Source organism: Podospora pseudopauciseta, chromosome 1, assembly GCF_035222475.1.
Source record: "Podospora pseudopauciseta strain CBS 411.78 chromosome 1, whole genome shotgun sequence".
Taxonomy (NCBI): domain Eukaryota; kingdom Fungi; phylum Ascomycota; class Sordariomycetes; order Sordariales; family Podosporaceae; genus Podospora; species Podospora pseudopauciseta.
In genome coordinates, this window is record NC_085892.1 from 7,411,769 (window position 1) to 7,430,332 (window position 18,564).

An 18,564-nucleotide genomic window follows, 5' to 3' on the forward strand; every position below is an offset into this window, starting at 1 on the left:
CGCCTCGTCTGGTATCATGTGTGGTAACAATCAGCTCTGGAAATGTTGAGGGGTGGCAGGCTTATGGAACATCATATTAGTCTTTTCAAGCCTTTGGATGAGTACCAAGGGACTTCCCGAGTTGCTCAGGCCGGGAGCTGGTGACATCGGTGAAAGAACTGAAGCTGCCCCGGTGCTGTAGCTCCTGACAGAGCTTGTCAGCCAAGATAAGAGGTGCCGAAGAAGTGCTACAGGTATCTGTTGTCGTGCTTGCATCACGCCAGAGCTTGTCGATGGTTACTTGACAGGGGTCGCCATATGCAAGCTGCCGTACAACTAGATTGCTTGTTCCTGGTGTTGGGTTGCACTTTGTTTCGCGGTGCCTGAATTCTCAATGTGTGCTGAGATGGCATATTATCTCACAAGTGCTGTGTATTGCTGTGTCATGGAAAAGGCCATCAATTATCCGAGTGTCGCCGTGGGATGTGTGCAATTCTGCATTGTAGTCGTTGGAAACCTCAATTGCTCATTACTACGGCCTCAATTGTCGAATGTAGGTCCACACTGTGGCCAATTCTTCTGGCTCGTTTTTTGTCTTTAATTGTGTTCACCTGGATGTCCTGAAGCCCAGCCTACAAGGCAGCATGTGCAAAACAACGTTCCATTAAAAGACAGAGCATCCTTCTTTGAAAACCTGCAGGCAAAACGCCGGAGAACGCCTTCCGTAATGCAAACTAAAACGAATTAAGAACCATCAAATCCATGCCCCTTGAGCTCCTTGACCACCTCAACCCTGTGAGAAGAAATCCCACGCAAGCTTGGATACCATGAAACAATGTTGGAACTTCCAGCGCCGATAAACCTTCGCCATTTCCGAGCGTCGAAAGGGTGGCACGGCATGCTGCGCTGTCAAAATGTCGTGCTCCACCGTCTATCGATGCTGCTCCCCTAAATGCCGCCATCACCTTCACATGGGTTTCTCTGTATCATGCTGAAAGGAACACCGTTGGGACTGTGTGACCGGGCCCTGGTCAATCAGGTAATCTCGGCCCTTTGCACGAGTCCAGATCTCACTCCACTTTCTTGGCCGCCTCCCGGAGTTCGGGGGCTGTGGCCTTGGTCATCTCGGTATCCTTGCCCTCGATATCAGCGGCCCAGAGAGCAGCGCCAACTACATAAAATGTCAGCAATAAACATTAGGTTTCCATTTCCAAGAGACCTACCTGTGTTGGTGAACGAGAAGACGATGGACGCCACCGGAACCATCTCGAGAAGGGTGGCAGCAGTTCCGAAACTGGTAACGTCAGTCATGGTTAGCCAAACCAAAGCCTCAAATTGTGCGTGATACGTCAGAGTGTCGCAGGTGGATAGTTTAGCCGACATGTGCGCTCTCGAAGCGATTTGTGCTTCATGAATCCAAGACTTTCGGAGGCGTCTGAGAAAAGATATAAACTCACCCAGTGTAGGGGCCCTTATGCTTTGAGAGCCACTCAGACTTTCTGGATGCAGACCATCCTTTGAGTTGGAAGTACTAGAAGCCATGTAAGCGAGAGTTAGGTATGTGGGTAAAGAGATGTTTCCACTAACCCGATCATGAACAGAGTTGCCACGAGCGCGGCCGCGGATAACGATGAAGGCCACTGTTCCAACAACCGGAATAAAGTTGAGAGGCAAGTACATGAAGTATCGAACCAGCTCCTTAACGCTGAATTTGCTGAATGGTTTCTTCAGTGCCTTGCCCAGTTTCTGAATAGCGTCTCCCCGAGAGTTGACCTCTCTGCCATTTGCAACAATCTCTGTCTTGTTTTTCGCGATCAGTGTACCGTCGAATGTGTCCAGAAGCGCGTCCTGCAGCAGGAAACTTTTCGAGAGGATCGAGACAACGGCTGCGCTCTCGTTGAGGACAAGAAGGATAGTTGTGAGCACAGCGAGAGGCCCGTTCACGAAGACCATGATGGCCAACTGAGGGAGATATGTGAAGAAGAACATGGGTCCCATGACTGAAGCATAGAGCCCGAGGTAAGGTACCAGCTTCGAAGCCAGGGGCTTCCACAGCTCGCGATGGGACATGAAGTAGAAAATCCCCTTGATGGGATACAAGTAAGACCGGCTTCTGGCAGCATCGTTCAGAAGGGCCTTGTATTTGTCGATGTCCTCTTTCGCGACCTCCTGGGCCTGTTCAACAAGTCGGTTGGGCATCTTGTCTGTGTCGTGTCGGATGTTGTGGTTATCCTTATCGTTATCGCGACTTATCAAGGTTGATGATGTCTGGAGGGGAGTCGTGTAGGTGCTTTTTAAAGAGTTGTTTGGGAAGAAATTTAAGGTATGGGACTCGGGGTGGTCGTGATCTCTGTCAACATTTTGAGGAAAAGCAGAAGCAATTGTTAGAGACAAGAAATCACCTTTGTAGCCAACAAAGCTGAGCTGCAAGCTCCTGTTGTGTGTTCGGGTGACTGCCATGTATGTCGTCATTGGTTTTCCATGACGTTCTTGGCAGCTTGTTCCTGCAACGGTCAGCTCCACACTTGGCACCTTCCTGTCGGGAATGGGACCCACATTTGCCCCCAACCCCGGTGCGTTTCCTCCTGAGGTGGCCCAAGCGTTCCATGGGGACCAGAATGAGTCGATCACTGCATTGAAGACGACGAGTGTAAACCTCAAGCATAACATGACGATGCAAAGAGAAAACATTATGAATCATTTCCCTCTACCGTGCTTTCCCTTCGCCATGCCTCCAGGTGTCCTCCACCCCATCCAAGAGAACTCTCGCCAAATACAGATTTCAACCAACACCCAGTCCAAGTTGTTCTTCCTAGCGTCTAGTATAATACAGAACCCATGTATCGGTAGTAGTAAACGTCCCTAACTGCTGAGTTGCCCAGCGTAGAATTGAAAAATATGCTTTTGGTTTTATGTGCGAGTGTGTGATTACAACAAGTATCGAAGAAACGGCTTACCGCCCGGGTTTGTCGTGGGGTTGATGCAGCTGAAGCAGCTGGCACAGCCAAAATGCTACATTCGCGTATCATGTTGTCGGCCTAGGAATACAAGGCCTCAATGAAGTAGATGAAGCCGAATACCAGGAACGCGATGGCGCCTCCAACAGTAACTTTGTGTGATGTGTTAGCGAAGAGTCACGTATAGGACGAATATTTGGGGACGCAACTTACCAACTTTGAGACTGACCTTGCCGGCAATGGCTCTGCCCCCAATGACTGCAACACCAGTGCAGCAGGCATGGCCCAAGACGGCACCCAAAGTCACCCACCAATAATCCTGACCAGCCGCCATCGCAATGGTAGCAATTTGACTGCGGTCACCCCACTCTCCAAGGAAAGTCATGACAAAGGTCTGCACCCACGCAGGGCTCAGGAGCAGCGAAAAGAGATTGCTCAAGCCAGATACAAATCCACCGAGAGCGTTACGACCAGACCGGTTGCGGCTCTCGGGCGAACTCGAAGGGCTGCGAGGAGGAGTGGGGAAGCGAGACTTGGATCGGGACTTGCGAGTGCCAAGGCCCATTTCCAGAGCATACGGTGAAACACTTGATCTTCTACGACCGTGCTTTCTGGCCTCCTGCTCTTTTTCTGCCAACTCTTGTTCCACCTCCTGCATCTCGGCGGAAACACCCTCGTCCGGGCTCATGGCAAGACCTTCACGCAGCAGTCGGACACCAAAGACGGTGAAGAGCGCAGCGGCGAGGAAATGCGTCAGACGCTCCGAGATTAGGGCAGGCACGGCGTGACCCAACATGGCCGAGAGGACAGTCATGGCAACCAAGGCGCTGAGAGCGGCCGTGAAGACCACCATCCGGTCATGCTTCATCGCCATCAAGGCAGCAACAAGGAACGTCTTGTCACCAATTTCAGAGAAGAGAATCATGGTGAGAGACAGGACAAACGAGTGGAAAGGTCGAATGAGGCCTTCGGCTTCATCGTCTCCGGAGCCCGAACTCTGGCCCTTGCTCCCCTTGGTGATGTCCAGATGGTCGATGTTGGCGGCTGAATCAGGCAAAGGAAGGGATTTGTCGTGGGTCTTTTCGGGAAGGTCTGCCGGTTTCTAAATCACTGTTAGCAATCACGTGGATATTGACCAGGTTATACTGAAAACCAACCTCGAGACCGGAGACATCCTCTGACGTTTTATCTCTGCCCTCGCCATCTCCAGCTGCGGCCAGGATCTTCTCCTGATCAGCGTGTGGAAGGGGAGGTGCTTCCTTTGGTGCCTGGGGCTTGTTTTCAACCTTTTCGCCAGTCTGCTCTTTGAGCTTCCGCTCCTTGTCCTTCTCGCTCACGCCGCCCTCCAATCCCGTGGTGCCCTTCTTGGGCTCCGATCGATTCTTGTCATCCATGACTCCGTCGTTGCTGTCCGGGATCTTCTTTCCGTCAATGATTGTAGGATCGGTCGGCCGGTCTTTCAGGACAGGCAACTTGGAGGATTCGGATGCGCTGTCGAGCTCGACGAAGGGACCAGCATGGGGCCTCCCGTCCTTGCCGTCAATCGGCGCATCCTTGGTACCATACTTTTTGACGGCAGCTGGTGTGTCGATGATGGGGTCTGATCTGTAGGAGTCGGCGGCAACCGAGTCCCTATCCAGCTGTCGTTCGGCGAGAACAGCGGTTGCGGCAAGGGACTGTAGGAGCAAGAGAACGAGTGGCGATTGCTTATGACGCAGCTTCATCGTGGGCTAAAGACGTGACAACAAGGGAATGCTAGGTCTATTTTGTATGTCGTGGTGTGACTGCCAACGTTCTACTGTAATCGCAACGAAGGAAGGCCGAAACCGTTATGCCGTGGCTTCTGTCGTATGGCGCAAATCGGGGGCCTATGTGCTGCAGGTAAGGTCAGGAAACCGCGTCGATGCGGCCGCGTGTTGCAGTTGTTGCGATTATGATTATGTTGTCTTCTGCTGGAAAAGGTATACACAAGAGATTGTCAGAAGAGAAAGAGAACGAGCTGCGGGTTAGAAGCCAGCAGCAAACACGAGAACGGTTGTACTGTAGAGATGGAAAAGTTGAGGCGAGGTTGTTGGAATGCTGGCCTGCGCGGATCCTTGCCAGGGGGTTTTCTGGGGATGAATTTCTTAGCGGGCTGCACGGGAAAGGGTGTTTCACCGCACAGCCACTTGAATCTAGATTCTCTACCACTCGGGGGGCTCAACAGCATAGAGGGTAACATTTGGGTGGGAAATGTCCAGGACAACCCCGAAAACATATCTGAATTACGTGATCAGATCATTGGTCGAGACAGCGTCGTCAGTGTAAGCGTAGGTATACCAGCCACGGGGGTCCCTACTTGTCTGCTATCTTTGCAGCCTGATCAACTATTGACTTTTCCAGACCAGTTGGCTATGTTTTGAGATCTGGGCACTTAGGATCTGCATAGACTATGATCTTGGAGCTTCTTTTGAAACATCTTAAGAGAGGTTTTGCTCAGGCAAATTTGCAAGACTTGTTGTGTTCAGTCCATGACATGCTTTCAGGTTTCAGCCACGGAGCAAAAGCAGCTTCTAACCCTAACCCTTACAGCAACATGCCAGACGGTGACCATGGATCGACTCTTCAAGTTTCGTGACTTCATTTTTGTAGGTGTAAAAGCTGTTCTCTAAACTCTTTAACTCGCAGCAGAAACTTACACCCCCAAAGCGACTTTCCCACCCAGCTGCAAAACCATTTTCTCACCCAAACTTCCACCACAACAACGTATGGTCCGTGCAGTGACCGAGCCCACCAACCTCTCGAAGCTCGTGCCTTTATCAAGTCCGTGAGTTAAGGAGATCACGTGAAACAATGGATCGAGTATCCCAACTGAGAGCCAAGGCCTTTTTGGCCAGCAGCATTGGCAGCGCGCCAACACGACTTTTTGTCGCCAAACGCGTAGGATTTCACAACAACCTCACGACTTCGTTCTTGGTAACCCTAACCCCAACCCTTCTCTATCGCACAGTTTTACTGACTGTCATCAAAGCCACGTTTGCAGAGAAACAGCAATTGTCATCAGTCCAAAACATGTCTGGACGTGGCAGAGGTCGCGGCAGAGGTGGCGCTGGCACCGACACAGGTGCAGGTCGCGCCCGGCGTTCGACTCGACAGGCCGCCGTACAGCAGCAAGAACAAAGTGAGCCCACCCCAAGCATCAACACCCAGTCTCCTGCTCAGCAGAGCAACCAAGCCATTCCGTCTCAGGATGGGCTCATGGGACCCCCCCCGCCTCCGGGCATTAAGAATGTTCAAGGTCCAAGCGTGTACCAGTTCTCACGAAGAGGCGCTCCCCGAAGTGAACGCGGCGGAAGTCTGGCAAGCCTCAACAGCGTTGCTGTCAGTGACTCTGTGTACACAGCAATGCCATCCCAGGCGGATCATCTGAGTGAGTTGGCCAGCTTGCCCGGTTCTCCCATTGTCGAAGGCGCCGACCTCGATTTGAACTTCATATTTCCTAGTTTGTTCTTATTGTTTTAGATTGGGTTTGATGAACTGGTTGCTGACAATGTTCTAGACACTACCGGGCTCCCAGGTGCTGCTCTGGGAACCCCCATACGCCCAATTAATGTGCCAGTTCGAGCCACAAGTGTCCCGTTTTCTGTGAAGTACGAGACCCCTGGCAAGCGGGCGCGTCAAACTGCGTTCATGACCCGCAGATTACGCGACCTCAAAAATACAAGCGTCGAGTTCTTTGAGCATCTCTGCACTTATCAAGACGATGAAGGATGGGAGGAAGCCCATGAGCAGATCCGCTTTATCTATGATGCTTTCCGGAGGGTTTACGTTGGTAAGAACAGCGAGCCTACCATCGATCCCTCCTTTGTTCTTGAAGCCATGGGGCACCACGAAGGCACTCCTGCATGGTACGAGGCTTACCGGACTGTTTACCTCGCCAATCTCGCCGCGCTTCTTCAAGACATCCAGACAACGGAGCAGCAGGATTACTTGCCTCTCCTTCAGTCCTGGGAAGAGGACTTCCCCAAGTTTTACATACCAAAGGACCAGGACATTGCGGGTGTTTCTGAGATGGTGATCGATATTCGGACGCAGCTCTCAATCTTCACCCTCAAGAAGTTCCGGCAAGATGGCTCCATCGACTTTCATCCATACGAAAAGATTGCCAAGATTTGGAGCGGCGAGGATGTTTCGGCCAGCAAAGTGGAAGCTGCCTTGGGAGGAAACCAGGATGAACTTCAACTGAAACCTGTTGACCCTGAGGACCCCGACTCAGCGCTGCACAGCGAGAGAGCGTGGACGCGGCTCAGATCGCTGTGCGAGCACTTTCTCAATCAACACTTGACGCCTGGTACCGAAAACGCTTTCGACCAAGCACTCAACCAACTTCAGTCCACTTATGACTTCTCTGAGTTTGTCAAACATCTCCGCGCGTTGGTCGAGGACAGCTTCCTCCGTACCAAGGAGGCTTTGGATGCTGCGGAACTCCCTCTGCCTGGCCAGTCATCCGATGCGAGTAGGATTGATTCGCAGATTCAAACCCAACTGGAAGCCGAAATGGCTCAAGATCCTGCTTCGTCATACAACGTCGGCTACCCTTCCTCATTGCCGACTTACCCAAGGATCCCCTATCCGGAGTTTAGCCAAGAGTCGAGCCCTGGATTCAGTGATCAGGCGCCGCGAAGCGGTTTCCAGAACGGAGCTATCTACGCTCAGTCTGCCGCACAGGTGACGACGACAACCGGCGGTAGGAAGAAACGCGGGGCGGCTTCTGCGGATGCCAGCGGTGACCAGGAGAATACTCAGCCGAAGAAGCGTGCTAGACGCAAGAAGAATGCCGATGCAGAGTCCGACCCGTCTGCCAACGGCCAAGTCGTTCCTGTCCAGCCGGCAGCTCCCATTCAGTACCCCCCTCTCCCCGGTACTCAGCTGGAGCCCGATTTTGATGCTCTCACTCAGCGATCCAAGGAGATATCAGCTGCCAATCGGAAGGCCAGAGAGCCGCAAGTGCGCTCTGCCTGGGTGCGGAATGATGTTCGGGAGTTGGTCAAGGCTGTTCACACATACGGCTGCAAGTGGAGTGTTATCGAGAAGCAAATCAAGGAGGGAAATATTCATTTCGAGCGGCCTCGGGATCAGCAAGCCCTCCGTGACAAGGCGCGCTTGCTCAAGCAAGATTTCCTCAAGTAAGTCAGCCTGTCATGGTGATCAGCACAATACCTTGCCACCGATTACTAACGTTCATTTCTCTTCAGGGTCGATGGCGTTCTCCCCAAGGGCTTTGATCTCGTCGTGCTGGGGAAGAAAGAGAGAGAAGCCGTCAAAGCTTGCGGCAAGAACCCCGACCGCAAAGAATCTGATCTTGATGCCAACGGCCATCCAATCAACACGGAATTTGGCGATTCCATCACCGCCGCGGCCCATGCGGCACCTGTTGCGCAGATGGACGCGCTTCCTCCTCCCCCGCCCCACGATCCCCAACTTCTCCAAGGTGCTGTGCATGGCGTGCAGGGCAACGATATCGGTATGGATGGCGGCCAAGATGGCATGCAAGATAATGGGTTTTCCGAGCACGGTAAATCCGAAGCTGACCCGGTACACGACCCGGCGATGGACGCCTCTGCCGAAGCTCAGCCTGTGATCTCGGACCTGCAGCCACTTACAACTGTCTAGGACGCAGATTCTATAGCACAGTGGGCGTCGGACATTGGTGAGCCCAACTAGGGTCGACTTATCCCCTCCATGACCGGTGTCTGCCGCCAATCCTCTGGTTATAACTACTATGAAATATTTTTATTTTTTATTTTTTTTTGTTTTTTTTAAAGTTTTCTACATGGGAACCGTTGGGCGAGAAAAGATGTTGAATAACGTTAATGGGCACCATCGGTAGTATCTCCGTCAACTTTATGCGGACTGGAGAGGCAGCGAGTATCATTTGTTTGTTAAAGTTTGTACCATCAAGGAAACCAAAAAATGGGTGGGAAAACTTGGGGTTTGATAGTTTAGCTAGGAGTCACAGTGTTTGTAAGGTTTCTTGTCGGAATAACTGTAGTCAACATGGCTATTTGTACAACTGTACTCGGTACTTCTTCGTGACATGCTGGCCACCTACGGTTCCTTTAATCTACAAGTTCAATGCTCTGTTTGATGTCGTCGAAAGGGGCGTGCACGTGACCCCACAATCCGCAGCATGGCAGCTGGGGGGGCTGGTCTGTGCGTCTCATTGTCACCCCCCTGAGCTGTGGGGGCGGTTCGGTGGCCGCTGAATGGCGCGGGCATTGGCCAGCAAGCCATCCATGAATTGGCAACGTCGCGAGTTGGATCTCAAACTGCTGAGCCCGACTTCCACACAGCTCTACCAGCGCAAACCGTCTCGTTCTGCCCACCATGAGCTACGGGAAGAAGGACGAGGATGCCGATACTGGTCTGGTCAAGATTGACCGGACCCAGGTTTTCCAAGAAGGTAGGAATCAACCGCTGCCGTTGCGTTGTGCAGTGGCCATCAGCTAATTACGAACTGGCGGTCCGCAGCTCGACTGTTCAACAGCTCCCCCATCCAACCGCGAAGATGCCGCATTCTCTTGACCAAGATCGGCCTGCTCCTCTACACGGGCGAGAAGTTCCCTACCACGGAAGCAACCACTCTTTTTTTCGGCATCTCGAAGCTCTTCCAGAACAAAGATGCCAGTCTGCGCCAGATGGTCCACCTCATCATCAAGGAGCTCGCCAGCTCCGCCGAGGACATCATCATGGTCACGAGCACCATCATGAAGGATACTGGAGGCAGTACGGATGCCATCTATCGCCCAAATGCCATCAGAGCGCTCTGCCGCATTATTGATGTACGAGCTGCGGCGTCCAAGTGTCTCTGCCCAGCTGGCTAACACTCCTAACCAAACAGGCTACCACTGTCCAGTCCATCGAGCGAGTCCTCAAAACTGCCATCGTCGATAAGAACCCCACCGTTTCCTCTGCCGCTCTTGTTTCGTCGTACCACCTCCTCCCCATCGCCAGAGAAGTCGTCAAGAGATGGCAAAGCGAGACCCAGGAGGCGGCTGCTAGCACCAAGTCGTCCGGTGGCTTCTCGCTCGGCTTCTCTTCGTCTTCAGCCAACCTTCCCGTGAACAACTCCACGATGACCCAGTACCACGCTATCGGTCTGTTGTACCAGATGAGGATGCACGACAGGATGGCATTGGTGAAGATGGTGCAGCAGTTCGGTGCGGCCGGCGCTGTGAAGAACCCCGCCGCCATCGTCATGCTCGTCCGTCTTGCCGCCCAGCTGGCCGAGGAGGATGCCCAGCTCAGGAGGCCGATGATGCAGCTGCTGGATGGCTGGCTCAGGCATAAGAGCGAGATGGTCAACTTCGAGGCGGCCAAGGCTATCTGCGACATGCGGGACGTCACCGACGCCGAGGTTTCGCAGGCCGTCCACGTCCTCCAGCTCTTCCTCACCTCTCCTCGCGCTGTCACCAAGTTTGCGGCTCTTCGTATTCTGCACAACATCGCCTCGTTCAAGCCCAATGTTGTCAACGTCTGCAACCCCGACATCGAGCTCCTCATCTCCAACAGCAACCGTTCCATTGCTACTTTCGCCATCACCACCCTGCTCAAGACCGGCAACGAGGCTAGTGTGGATCGTCTCATGAAGCAAATCTCCGGCTTCATGTCTGAGATCACGGATGAGTTCAAGATTACCATCGTGGAGGCCATCCGCACGCTTTGCCTCAAGTTCCCTAGCAAGCAGGCCGGCATGCTCCAGTTCCTCAGCGGCGTCCTGCGCGATGAGGGTGGCTATGAGTTCAAGCGCGCCGTGGTGGAGAGCATGTTTGACCTGATCAAGTTTGTCCCCGAGTCAAAGGAGGAGGCTCTCGCCCATCTGTGCGAATTCATCGAGGACTGCGAGTTTACCAAGCTTGCTGTTCGCATCCTGCATCTCCTTGGTGTGGAAGGCCCCAAGACCTCGCAGCCTACCAAGTACATCCGGTACATCTACAACCGTGTTGTGCTTGAAAACGCCCTTGTTCGCGCCGCCGCCGTCACCGCGTTGGCCAAGTTCGGTGTTGGCCAGAAGGACCCCGAGGTCAAGCGCAGTGTGGACGTTTTGCTCACCCGATGCTTGGACGATGTGGATGATGAGGTCCGTGATCGTGCTGCGCTCAACCTCAGCCTGATGCACGAGGAGGATGAGTTGGCGACGAGGTTCGTCAGGAACGACAGCATGTTCTCTCTTCCATACTTTGAGCACCAGCTCGTCATGTACGTCACATCTGATGACAAGTCTGTGTTTGACGACTCTTTCGACGTCTCCAAGATCCCAATTGTCACCCGGGAGCAGGCCGATGCGGAGGACAGGACGAAGAAGCTCACGGCCACCACACCATCGCTCAAGCCACCAAAGACCGGCCCCACCAAGGCTGCTCCCTCGGCGGCCGACGCCGCGGCTTCTGCCACAGCTACCGCGCAAAAGTATGCCCAGGAGCTTTTGGCCATCCCAGAGCTCAAGGAGTTTGGTGCCGTGCTCAAATCCTCGCCTGTCGTGGAGCTCACGGAGGCCGAGACCGAGTACGTCGTCAGCGTGGTCAAGCACATCTTCAAGGAGCACATTGTGCTGCAGTATGAGGTCAAGAACACGCTTCCCGACACCGTATTAGAAAATGTCTCCGTTGTGGCTACTCCTTCGGACGAGGAAGAGCTGCAAGAGGTGTTTATCATTCAGGCTGAGAAACTGGCTACGGATGAGCCAGGCAAGATCTATGTTGCGTTCCAGAAGGTGAACGGCGAAGGGGCTCTTCCCATCGCCACCTTCAGCAACGTTCTCAAGTTCACCAGCAAGGAGATTGATCCCACTACTGGCGAGCCAGAGGAGACTGGGTATGATGACGAGTACGAAGTTTCTGAGTTTGACTTGTCGGGTGCCGATTATGTGGTGCCGGCGTTTGCTAGCAACTTTGCGCACATCTGGGAGCAGGTGGGTGCTCAAGGGGACGAGGCTGAGGAGACGCTGCAGCTGAGTGGGATGAAGAGCATAGCGGGTATGTTTTTTTTCCCCCACTTTTACTACGATATCGTTGGTTTGCTAACTTCTTTATTTTTATTTTTTATAGATGCCACTGAACAACTAGCCAAGGCACTGTCACTCCAGCCTCTGGAGGGCACCGATGTACCAGTGAACCAGACGACACACACGCTCAAGCTGCTGGGCAAGACGGTCGGCGGCGGCAGAGTGGTGGCCAACGTCAGGATGGCCTACTCATCCAAGACAGGCGTGACAACCAAGATCACGGTGAGGAGTGAGGAGGAAGGTGTGGCGGCTCTTGTTATTGGTTCTGTTGCTTAATGACCTGTTTGGCGTTATACCTATTTTATTATACTTGGCCGTTGTTGATTGTTTTTGGTTTGCGTTGGGGTGGGGGGGAAGGCGAGGGAAAATTGAAGAGAATTATTACTACAATGGAGGGTTTCTGTGCAAAGTGAGAGATGAATGGGTATGTGTTTGGATACGGAAAATGGAGGGGGGGGGGGGATAAAGGTTGACGACTGGTGTGTGACAAAATGCCGAAGTGTAGACATCTGATGAATACAGTGAAAAGGGGTGGTTCAACAAGGTACATGCTGGAGTGTGTGGTGAGTTGATGTTTGACATGTGATGCCGTGTGGTGAGGGGCGAAGCCATTGACAGAGGGGGACCAGATGATCAGCTTGTCGTTGCCAAGGAATCCAGGCGTTGGGTTGAAGTGCATCATCGGCAAAAAGCCGCTGGCAAAAAGTGGGTTAAGTGATGCATTGGAGATCGACAAGATTGGGTAGTCGGCGACCCTTGCACGGGCTAAGCAACAAGTCAAAAGTGGGGTTTGGGTTTCTCCAACCTCTAAAGGTTTTGAGGAACAAGACCTGTTGTTTGGAATCGAACGGGGTTCTATAGTTTGGTTGATCGTCTGTTTCGAGGAGAGGACATAATTGGTTGCTGCCTGGATGAGATGAACTGATTCGGGGTACACGGTTCAGCTGACTGGCGACTTTTTTGGTGCCGTAGATTTGGACAATGCGGAAGCGGGAATTGTGAGTTGGAAGGGTACGAGAGTAGCAGAAATTGGGGACAAAACCCATGACGCACTTGCCCACCACCACCGCATCACATTTCCCTGTTTCCTGGTTGATTGGTTGGCTCATTTCACCTCTTTTTATTTTTGATATGCGGTAGCAAAGCACAAGACACGAAACCTGTCCCTGTCCAAGTCCAGACGGTCGTGATGCGGAACGCGTAATAATCTACTTGCTGCGAAGAAAAAAAGAAAGAAAAAAAAAAAACATCTCAAGGAGGGGTCCCCCCTCTTTCTTTCTTTTCGCATCTTGACCACTACCTGTGCATGAGAAAGCTCCACTCTGGGCATTCTTTACTTTCTCCAGTCTTCTTGCCCCGAGTTGAGGAGCCGCTCTTCTCGTCTCCCCTCTTTTACGTCCCCGAGATCGCTGGTTGTTGTGTTTTCTCTTTTTTTTCTCTTCTGCCGGTTTTCTCTTCCGCCGGTTTTCTCTTCCAGCCGGAAAAGGGCCTCTCATTCAGCAGTAAGGGAGCACAACAACAGGCGCGACGCAAGTGTCTGCGAGAAGCCATCTCCCAGCACAAATCAACAACAAAGAACACGCCGCCATAAACCCCGTTATAACCTCGACTCCTCTTCCCGACCGAAAACAACCACAACTCCTCCCGCTGACGAAGCCGCTTCCGAGCGCACCTTTTACCGACCATGGTCTACGTCCGTCAAGAGCGGCTCCCGGCCCTCAAGCAATACAAGTACTCCTCGGTCGACCACTCCCTCGTCTCGAAATATATCCTCAAGCCCTTTTACACCAACGTCGTGATCAAACTGTTCCCCCTGTCCATGGCCCCCAACCTGATCACCCTGACGGGCTTCATGTTTGTCGTCGCCAACTTTTTGACCCTGCTCTGGTACAACCCCACGCTTGACCAAGACTGCCCGTCGTGGGTGTACTACTCCTGGGCTGCCGGCCTCTTCCTCTACCAGACCTTTGACGCGGTCGACGGGACCCAGGCAAGAAGGACGAAGCAGTCTGGCCCGCTAGGCGAGCTGTTCGATCACGGCGTTGACGCGCTGAACACGAGCTTGGAGGTGCTGATTTTTGCGGCGTCGCAGAACATGGGGCAGTCTTGGAAGACGGTCGCGACGCTGTTTGCGAGCTTGTTGACGTTTTATGTCCAGACCTGGGATGAGTACCACACCAAGACTCTGACGCTCGGGATTGTCAACGGGCCAGTGGAGGGGATTTTAATTCTGGTGGGAGTGTATGCCTTGACGGGTTACAAGGGGGGGGCGAGTTTCTGGCAGCAGGGGATGCTGGCTGCTGTCGGGATCCCGCAGGAGATTTTGGGCCTGACGATCCCGGAGGGGGTTTATAACATGAACTTTACCGAGTGGTACATGGTTCAGGGAACGGTTGTGTTGGTTTACAACACTGTCGAGTCGGCGAGGAATGTGATTCGGGCGAGGAGGGCGAAGGGGGACAAGTCGCGGTATGCTCTGGTCGGGCTGGGACCATTCTTCGCGGCATGGGGGCTGATTGTGGCTTATCTGTGGTTGCAGCCGGGGATTTTGAGGGGGCATTTGGTTCCTTTTGCGCTGTTTGCCGGGTTGGTGAATGCGTATAGCGTGGGACAGATGATCACGGCGCATTTGGTCAAGTTGGATTTCCCCTACTGGAACGTCATGGTCATCCCTCTGGGCTTTGGGGTGGTGGATTCGCTGGGGCCGTTGCTGCTGAAGCATAGCCCTATTCCTGGCCTGGGGTGGCCGAGTGCCCTCGGGGATGGGGTGTATCAGGTTGCGTACATGTTCTGCATGCTGGGGATGGCGGTTGGTGTGTATGGGAGTTTTGTGGTGGATGTGATTGTGACGATTTGCGACTACTTGGACATTTGGTGCTTGACGATTAAGCACCCGTATGTTCCTGAGGAGGAGGACGAGAGCAACGGGGAGTTGAAGAAGAAGAATTGAGCGGGGAGGGGAAAGTGAAGTTGAACTCGGTGGGTTGGGAGGTGGAAGGGGCGAGACAGGAACACGGAAACTGGGTTATCCTAATGGTATACACAGGAAGAGGCACATGGTGGCGTACCAGGGAGGCGGTTTGAGAACCATTTTCGTTTTGGCCTGATCAGTTTGACCGGCAAAACATTGCAACACAACAACATGACGATTTGATACCTCTATAGTTTTTTTTTTTTTTTTTTTTTTTTTTTTTTATGACGAATCTGGCTTTGGTGTTTCATGGGAGGGTATATATAGACGGATAGCTTTGCTAGCGTAGTTTAGCTTAGCTTAGCCTTTGCTTGGGGGTGAAGGAGAAACGGTCATTTTGAACCACTTCATTATCTCAACGCTTGCATAGTGGTCTGCCTTTTGTCTTTTGTGCCCACAGTAAGCTTTAACCCACAAGGCCCTCGTAACCAGATATCCAAGAGTTTTCAATTTTCAAATCATCCCTATCTAGTGAGATCGAAAGCCACTTCAAAACATCATTTGAGATTCAATATATGCCCAGCTTTGGATCGGCAATATCCAAACACAAAGCATGGAGGAGCGAAGTTCAAAAAGAATGCGAGTGCCTCTCCCCCGCTCCCACCCATATTCACAATGTTGAAGTTTGTAAAAAAAAAAAAAAAAAAAAAAAAAAGAAAAAAAAAAAAGAAAAAACGAAAAAAAGGACAAAAAGAATGCAACCCAATAAACGCCCCTTATTTACCCTCTTGCCCAACCACATACCGTCCAGCCCAACCATCGTGCTCTCCCGAAAAACCGCTGCCAACCGACCCATAACCCGGGACCCCTTATAACGCCAAAAAGCTCAACCCAGTTCGTTTTTAGTGTACTGTGTGATATATGCTGGGTGACAGACTGATTTTCTTGCGTGTACGTAAAGAGAGTTGGGTGTTGTGTCGGTCATAATCTTCGTAAAAAACTCGGCAAATCATACAACGCTGCTGAATCAAAGAAGCTCGTCGCTCCCACTGGCCACACTCTGCTCGATGGCCATGAGAATGGCCCTTTCCTCAAACACCGGGCCTTGGCCATCGCACTTGGCCAGAGGCTTGATCCGTTCGCTGACTGCTCCGATATCAACCAGTCCACGCCGGAAGAGATCATGGCTGATGATTAACTCCCACGTTGCGCCTGCAGCGAGAAGACGTTCGCCGCTGTCACTGGTCACTATCCTGTGGCTTGGAGTCTTGTTGGCGTGGTTCTGGAGGACGTTGGAGTAAAAGTCGGTTGGGTTGTACGACATGGGACCTGTCACGACTGGTGAGGCGCTGTTCCTGCCGGGCGACCCACCGCCATTAGCATTGGATGTCGCCCGCAGGATCTCGAGCTCGGTCATCTTCTGCTGCAGTTCCTTCTTCAGGCGCTCATTCTCGGTCGCCGTCTCCTGCTCCCTTTGCTCGGTTTGTTGCAGGCGGTTTTCGAGGTCCTTGACGTGGCGTTCCTTGCGCTCGCGGAAGGCTCGTTGGCTACAGACAAGGTCAGCAAGGTCGTGTGCACCAATGACGGGACGGGGCCGCAAGCACGGCGGACATCCCGTCCGATGTGTTCATCCTGGGAGCCGACAGGATGGTTGGTGCAACAAAGGACGGAGCCGGAGTATCACATACGCTGCACGGTTTTGAGCTTTGCGCCTCGACTGGGCTGGGGTCAGGTCATCCTCTTCCGAATTGGACCCTTGTTGCCGACGGCTCTGCTCGTCAAAGTCTATCGTGGAGAGAGGCAGGATCTCAACAGTAGGGGGCCGCGCCTGCGGGACGGCGCCATTGATGGGGCCTGGCTGCACAGGTGCAGGAATGGGAGCCTGACCCGGCGGCGTGGGTGGACCCGGGAAGGTCTGCGCAGGATTGAATTGGACGTAGTTGTCGAAGTTCTGGAACTGCTCATGAGGGATGCCGTTGGGATATTGCTCGTAGACCTCCTGAGTAATCATTGTGTAAGCCTCTCGTACGCAACGGCCAATGCGCGCTACTGCCCACGGATGGCGGGCAAATGCGGAGACCATAAGACCAGACAGCCACACAAAAGCGAGCCCAAGTCCGGCCTGTCGGAGTACAACAAGCCGGACGCTTCCTCTTCCTCGTCCTCGTCCCCATCCTCGTCCTCTTCCTCCTCTTCGTCCCTGCGCCGTCCAGACTTCAGACCGAAATGCAACCTACCGGAGGTGAGGTGGTGTTGAAGTCGTCCGACGCGACCGATGTGGAATGCGCCGGAGTGAGGGGAGGAGGGATCCCCATGAATTGGTAGGGCTGAGAGCCACCAAAGTACGCGGTATGTGTGAAATCCATAGCGGCCGTTGTCCGTTGAAGAATAGAGATCACGCTATCCGCTTAGACTAGTATATAAGAGATGTGTCTGGTGCAGTGAGGGGATCCGGCCAAGCGCGCGCGCGCGAGAGAGAGAGAGAGAGAGAGAGGAAAAAAGGAGCGAACTTGGTAGTGTCTGGTGCGGGATGATGGGATGATCAGCAGCGAAGTCGCAGCAGGTTGATCATTGATGGCTGGCCTGAAAAAAAGGGCGGGGAACTCCAATAAGTTTATCGAGGGGACGGGGAGGGACAGGGGTACAACGCACACGGAGGGGTGGGGTCCGCAGTGTGCGGTGGGGAATTACAACAGCGCGCTAAAGTGGTCCAGTCCAGTCGAGGTCGCTGTGGGCGAGACCCCCAGTTGAAGCTGCCACTCCACGGCCAGAAAGGTACCTTTTCATTGCAACCTCCTCCGTGAACAAACGCGTGCCGCGCCCCTCGCCAGTCTCGCCCATCCCTAACCCCTCCTCCCCTCCCCCATCGGACGAAGGACCCAGACACATGAGATCGAAATCGTGGAGCTCTGCCGCAGATTGAAACATGTGCCACGCACGCGGAACCTGGCAACATGCTCTTATCGGCAAGGCATTTACAGCACTCTACCATAGTACGACGAAGCTGGCTACGTTGGCTGACTGGATGCGGACAAGTCGGGGCCTCGGGCAGGATGGTCAGCTGGAACCTTGAGCAATGTCGAGCCCTGAGGTGCGCTCCCTCTATCACATATTAAGGTAGCAACCTGGAAGTTCTATGCAGAAACGACAACGACAACGACAGCATCACCAACACTCAGGACGCGGGTCCTAACACAAGACTTTCTCCAGGTGCGAAGCTGATCTGATCCGTGCGAGCCTACGGTGTGATTCAGAGGCAACCAACCAACCCACAGCAGTCAGCAGACCGGCGGCCTACAATCCCATTCTCAGCGAGATTCACAGAGCTTTGCGTTTTTCAGCCCAGTTGTCTCACAAGCAACGCTAAGCTTTGAAGGATACGGCATACTTCCCCGAAACCATACAGATCATTTGATCCATTGAAGACAGGCCAAGTATTTGCTCTTCATGTTATCCGCCGTCACCGAGCAACACAGGGGGTTGTCAAGTTGGACACCCAGGCATACTCGCTTCTACCAAAACCAATCATGCCTAGACTGTGCTAACCACGGCATGAGAAGGAACCCGTACGTGCAACAAACTAGGAGACCGCTCATCAAGCACGGCAGCTTCGCGGAGCCACATGGCACAGTCCACAACTTGCGCCATTATTCTGCCGTCCTCAGACACTGCTC

At 53.1% G+C, this 18,564-nt stretch overlaps 6 protein-coding genes across 6 annotated transcripts; 3 read left to right on the forward strand and 3 right to left on the reverse strand.

The window, feature by feature from the left end:
- Positions 1–625: 625 nt before the first annotated feature.
- On the reverse strand, positions 626–2,670 carry QC763_120290 (uncharacterized protein; the record flags this gene model as incomplete). Its single annotated transcript, XM_062908615.1, has 4 exons — positions 626–1,150; positions 1,203–1,414; positions 1,437–1,510; positions 1,567–2,670. 4 exons carry the CDS (start codon positions 2,668–2,670, stop codon positions 1,050–1,052), a joined length of 1,491 nt encoding a protein of 496 aa, XP_062771725.1. The 3' UTR covers positions 626–1,049.
- Positions 2,671–3,017: 347 nt separating this feature from the next.
- Positions 3,018–5,110, reverse strand: GDT1 (GCR1-dependent translation factor 1; the record flags this gene model as incomplete). The annotated part of the gene is made up of 3 exons (XM_062908616.1): positions 4,094–5,110; positions 3,150–4,038; positions 3,018–3,088 (listed from the first exon to the last, which is right to left on the reverse strand). The coding sequence occupies exons 1-3, from the start codon at positions 4,658–4,660 to the stop codon at positions 3,018–3,020; spliced, it is 1,527 nt and encodes a 508-aa protein (XP_062771726.1). The 5' UTR covers positions 4,661–5,110.
- Positions 5,111–5,813: 703 nt separating this feature from the next.
- Positions 5,814–8,588, forward strand: QC763_120310 (uncharacterized protein; the record flags this gene model as incomplete). The annotated part of the gene is made up of 3 exons (XM_062908617.1): positions 5,814–6,345; positions 6,475–8,101; positions 8,171–8,588. The coding sequence occupies exons 1-3, from the start codon at positions 5,988–5,990 to the stop codon at positions 8,586–8,588; spliced, it is 2,403 nt and encodes an 800-aa protein (XP_062771727.1). The 5' UTR covers positions 5,814–5,987.
- A 714-nt stretch (positions 8,589–9,302) lies between these two features.
- SEC21 (coatomer subunit gamma) lies at positions 9,303–12,255 on the forward strand (the record flags this gene model as incomplete). Its single annotated transcript, XM_062908618.1, has 4 exons — positions 9,303–9,378; positions 9,447–9,757; positions 9,817–11,950; positions 12,023–12,255. The coding sequence occupies 4 exons, from the start codon at positions 9,303–9,305 to the stop codon at positions 12,253–12,255; spliced, it is 2,754 nt and encodes a 917-aa protein (XP_062771728.1).
- A 1,408-nt stretch (positions 12,256–13,663) lies between these two features.
- Positions 13,664–14,929, forward strand: EPT1 (Phosphotransferase; the record flags this gene model as incomplete). The annotated part of the gene is made up of 1 exon (XM_062908619.1): positions 13,664–14,929. The coding sequence occupies one exon, from the start codon at positions 13,664–13,666 to the stop codon at positions 14,927–14,929; it is 1,266 nt and encodes a 421-aa protein (XP_062771729.1).
- A 490-nt stretch (positions 14,930–15,419) lies between these two features.
- On the reverse strand, positions 15,420–17,354 carry YAP3 (AP-1-like transcription factor). Its single transcript, XM_062908620.1, has 3 exons — positions 17,128–17,354; positions 16,579–16,889; positions 15,420–16,437 (listed from the first exon to the last, which is right to left on the reverse strand). Exons 1-3 carry the CDS (start codon positions 17,254–17,256, stop codon positions 15,918–15,920), a joined length of 960 nt encoding a protein of 319 aa, XP_062771730.1. The 5' UTR covers positions 17,257–17,354; the 3' UTR covers positions 15,420–15,917.
- Positions 17,355–18,564: the final 1,210 nt, after the last annotated feature.

Excerpts from the sequence above, each read along its gene's own strand:
- YAP3 (XM_062908620.1), bottom strand. The coding sequence starts at position 17,256 with ATGGATTTCACACATACCGCGTACTTTGGTGGCTCTCAGCCCTACCAA. Across the intron at positions 16,890-17,127 it reads TCAACACCACCTCACCTCCG|GAGGTCTACGAGCAATATCC; the intron begins GTAGGTTGCATT and ends ATGATTACTCAG. Across the intron at positions 16,438-16,578 it reads AAAGCTCAAAACCGTGCAGC|CCAACGAGCCTTCCGCGAGC; the intron begins GTATGTGATACT and ends CCTTGTCTGTAG.